This window comes from Conger conger, chromosome 3 (genome assembly GCF_963514075.1).
Source record: "Conger conger chromosome 3, fConCon1.1, whole genome shotgun sequence".
Classification (NCBI taxonomy): domain Eukaryota; kingdom Metazoa; phylum Chordata; class Actinopteri; order Anguilliformes; family Congridae; genus Conger; species Conger conger.
This window is the reverse complement of record NC_083762.1, coordinates 4,232,024-4,236,704: the sequence shown is the minus strand read 5'-3', so window position 1 is coordinate 4,236,704 and position 4,681 is coordinate 4,232,024. Positions and strand designations below refer to the sequence as shown.

The 4,681-nt window shown below is 43.2% G+C and overlaps 1 protein-coding gene across 1 annotated transcript; it reads right to left on the bottom strand.

Annotated features, from left to right (window-relative positions):
* Positions 1-311: 311 nt before the first annotated feature.
* Positions 312-2,187, bottom strand: LOC133123243 (C-X-C motif chemokine 3-like). Its single transcript, XM_061233582.1, has 4 exons — positions 2,065-2,187; positions 1,763-1,883; positions 1,074-1,154; positions 312-520 (listed from the first exon to the last, which is right to left on the bottom strand). Exons 1-4 carry the CDS (start codon positions 2,120-2,122, stop codon positions 493-495), a joined length of 288 nt encoding a protein of 95 aa, XP_061089566.1. The 5' UTR covers positions 2,123-2,187; the 3' UTR covers positions 312-492.
* Between the last annotated feature and the right edge of the window lie 2,494 nt (positions 2,188-4,681).

Below are 4,681 nucleotides of genomic sequence, written 5' to 3'. Positions count from 1 at the left end.
TTCTTTGAAGGAAACAAAATTCACATTTTATTTTGCACTGAATTTTTTTTTTGGATACGACAACAATAATAAATACTTTGATTGTTTTTGTGTTGCACAGTGATATATTGTTTGTGAGATAAATTATTATTTTCTTTTGTTCAAGTGTTCACTTGAATTCTGTGAAATACCACAAGGGACTTATTGTGATGGTAGCATTTCCGATGACAAGTACAAAACTAAACAGCCACAGACTACAGTTTGTGTGTGTGTGTGTGTGTGTGTGTGTGTGTGTGTGTGTGTACATGAACAGATACCATATTTTAATTCAGTTTTTTCTCGGAAATGTAATTTATTATACAAAGCATTTAACACAAAGACCATGAATAAATTAAAAATAAGCAACAATACATTTACAATGTACATATTTATATATGCTATATACGTATAGCAGGAAGTTGCAGTTCAGAGTAGGAGGAGACTAGCTTAGGAAGGAGTCTGATCGGAGGGTTGTCATGGCTTCTGAGAAGCGGCTTTCTTCCTGTAAGGAGACAGAAATGGACCAATCAGCATCAATGGAACATGGAACACACGGGTTGTGCAATCAGATACGTGTCGGCCGTGTCATTGCAAAAACCCTCAAGACAAACGGCCTCAACCAATCTCAACAAATAACTGCATGTGTCAGCGTTTTAAAGAACACAAACAAAAGAGGCATATCAGAAACGTAAGAAGCGGTCTGGTTTCCTGCCGTGGATGACATGCCCCTCTTGGTATACTGAAAGACATGACTGTAGTGCAGATGGGAGAGCATGGGATTTCTTGGAAAATAAAAACAACTCTATCTTTGTCTGTGTCGAGAAGAGGAAAAATTGTACCTCGGAAAAAAGACATTTTAATAAAAAATATATGTAGCCTGGATTGAACATCTGAGTATATGAGCGTAAATATTTGCAATCTGCTTTCAAACATGAGTGGAGTCCAATGGGGAAATGGCCCATTGGCCTAACTGTCCGAATGCATATAGACTGCTCTGTACATTCAGCCTCAGTATCAGGAACACAGATGGAGAAAAAGACTTCATGTCCACTCACGATCTGAGCTTTTTCAGCACCTCGATGATCTTCTCTGCCTCTGGGTTCAGACAGAACCGGGTTCCACTGTGCAGGTGCAGACTGGAGAAACACAGAGAGATGATTGGCTCCCGTAATGCACAGTGCGATTCCATGGCAACGGAGGTTACAACTGCCAGATATTAGCGTGATGAAGTCCTATACAGCTCCATAGCAGAGACCTCTATAACCATCAGGAATCAATAACCCTGTCGGTCTCTTATGTAGCTCTATTAAACTGTACCATGCAGATATTGCTGGCTAGGGGTACAATTTTAAATACCTGCTACAAGCATTTGCTGCTAGAAGGATACCATGCTACAAGCATTTGCACCTTTTTAGCCACTTTCCGTACCGTTATTTCTGAGAGTGCAGGTTTTTTTACATTACATTACATTAATGGCATTTGGCAGACGCTCTTATCCAGAGCGATGTACAGTTGATTAGACTAAGCAGGAGACAATCCTCCCCCGGAGCAATGCAGGGTTAAGGGCCTTGCTCAAGGGCCCAACGGCTGTGCGGATCTTATTGTGGCTACACCGGGATTAGAACCACTGACCTTGCGTGTCCCAGTCATTTACCTTAACCACTACCCTACAGGCCGCTACAGGCCGCGACAGGTTTTGATTTCTGAAAGTGTCCAGACAGACTGCAGCCCCCTCATCACTCACATGATCTCCATCTGGTCGCAGGAGTTGGACGGCGGGAGGATCTCCAGGCGTTTCACGGGCCGGCGGGGCAGGTCGTCCCGAAAGCTTTGGCACAGACAGCGCGTGGTGCCGCCCATAATGCCTGTGAACAAGAGGGACAGGTGGCTTATTAAAAATAACATTAATCACATTGATGGAGAGAGAGAGATTGACAGCAAGACAGAGAGAGAGATGGACAGCAAGAGAGAGAGAGAGAGATAGACAGCGAGAGAGAGAGAGAGAGAGAGAGAGATAGACAGCGAGAGAGAGAGAGAGATACTCACTCATTGCAGAGGTTGCACAGACCACCAGAGAGAGGAGCAGAAGTGTGTTGGTGTTCATGGTGGTCACTGGCCTACACCGCTGCAGAGGATGTCAGAGTGCTGGCAGAGAGAGTGATGCTCTGTGGCCGCAGAGAGACGCTTATATACAGGCCTCCACACCCCCTCAAACGGGGGGAAAGTCAGCACTCTGGAAACTGAAACCAGTAAAAACAGGAAGTCCCACTGTTGTCAGAAATTCACCCTGAAATCATTCCACCCGTCTATTTTTACCCCTGAAATGCCCCCAGCCATCAAATGGAGTTATGTTGTGGCATTTTAATCTCTTGTACAATAGGGCACTAATCTCAAATTCAATGGGGGGGGGGGGCGGAAAAACTAATTCTGATTTTTAGTGTAATATTAAACCATGAAAATGCTAAATTAATGAAAGAAAACATTTATTTGTTTAATATTAGGCTTGACTGATAACCAAGCAACGTAAATTGAAGCAGATTGAGAGTATTCATTTCAATATTATACATTAAAAAATCGATCTATGTATCTATGTGTCTGTCTGTCTGCCTGTCTGTCTTCCATCCATCTATCTATTTTGTCTGTCTTGTTTCTTTTGTCTACCCATCCATTCAGTGGCCCATCTGCATTTCTGTCTGTAAACTGTCTGTCCTTGTGTCTGTAATCTCACAGGGATGTCTCAACGAGGAACTGAAAGCAGAGTAATCTCAGTGTGTGACGATAAGTGAAAGAAGATGTTTCATGATTGAGGAATGTCCCTTGCTAAGGCCTTTGGCAAACCTGGCTTATGGGTTGCCTGTGGACATATGTAACACATTAAAGGCACTACAACGTTGTCGTCAGCCTGTAGCCTAGTGGCTAGGTGCTTGAGCCCCGGAAGGTTGATGGTTCAAGCCCCAGTGTCGCCACGATAAGATTCGCACAGCTGTTGGGCCCTTGAGCGAGCCATCGCTCCTTTGGATAATAGCATCAGCTAAACAACTTACTTTAATATAATGTGGAAAGTTCAGGGGTAAAAAAGTAAAAAACACGCTTTTAAAAATGTCTTATTTATAAATTTATGAATGTATTATTATTTATTTTTCATTTATTTTTTCATTCATGTTTTAGATGAAGCTTTTACGCTTTGGGTAAAAGCGTAATGGAAATAACTGTAACTGACTCGTCATACTGTGACATTGTCAAATCGACGCTGCGGTAATGCGATGCGTTAACACTCAAACACAGAGTGTTAACCTGAACTGGTCTTCTGTTATCAGTGCTGGATGTGTGGCTGCTAAGCCTTGTGACTCCCATAGCTGCAGTACTAAACGGTAACTCTGGCACATTCATAACATACAGTGGGAGCAATAATTATTTAATCCCTTGCTGATTTTGTAGGTTTGCCCACTTACAAAGAACGGAACTGTGTAGAAATTGAATCATTAATCATACATTTTAACATTGAGAGACAGAATATCACAAAAGAATCCACAATAACAACATCATATAAATTTTATAAATTTTATATCATATTTTCACATGAAATAAGTATTTGATCCATAGAACAATAGGACTTAATACTTGTTGGAGAAACCTTTGTTGGCAAGCACAGAGGTCACACAGGTTTGTTGTAGTTTTTCCACCAGGTTTGCACAGATCTTGGGAGGGATTTTGGTCCACTCCTCTTTGCAGATCCTCTCCAAATCCTTAAGGTTCCGAGGCTGTCGCTTGGCAACTCAAAGTTCAGCTCCCTCCACAGATTTTCGATGGGATTTAGGTCTGGAGACTGGCTAGGCCACTCCAGGACCTTAATATGCTTCTTTTTGAGCCATTCCTTTGTTGCCTTGGCCGTATGTTTTGGGTCATTGTCATGTTGGAAGACCCATCCATGACCCATTTTCAGTGCTCTCACTGAAGGAAGGAGGTTTTCGCCCAAAATTTCCTAGTACATGGCCCCATTCATCCTCCCCTCGATACGGTGAAGTCGTCCTGTCCCCTTAGCTGAGAAACACCCCCAAAGCATAAGCTTTCCACCTCCATGCTTCATAGTGGGGATGGTGTTCTTGGGGAAGCATTTCTCTTCCTCCAAACACAAACAGTCGAGTTGATGGCAAATAGCTCTATTTCGGTCTCATCTGACCACATCACCTTCTCCCAAGCCTCCTCTGGATCATCCAGGTGTTCTTTGGCAAACTTCAGACGGGCCTGTACATGTTCCTTCTTCAGCAGAGGAACCTTGCACGCGCAACAGGATTTTAATCCTTCACGGTGTAGTGTGTTACTGATGGTTCTCTTCGTGACTGTGGTCCCAACTGTCTGCAGGTCATTAACAAGCTCCTCCTGTGTAGTCCTGGGCTGATCCCTGACCCTTCTCATGATTATTGATATCCCACGAGGCGAGATCTTGCGTGGAGCCCCAGACCGAGGGAGATTGGCAGTGACTTTGTGTTTCTTCTATTTTCTAATGATTGCTCCAACAGTTGTTAACTTCTCACCAAGCTCCTTGCTTATTTTCTTGTAGCCCATCCCAGCCTTGTGCAGGTCTGCAATTTTGTCCCTGATGTCCTTAGACAGCTCCTTTGTCTTGCCCATGGTGGAAACATTGGAATCTGATTGATTGTGT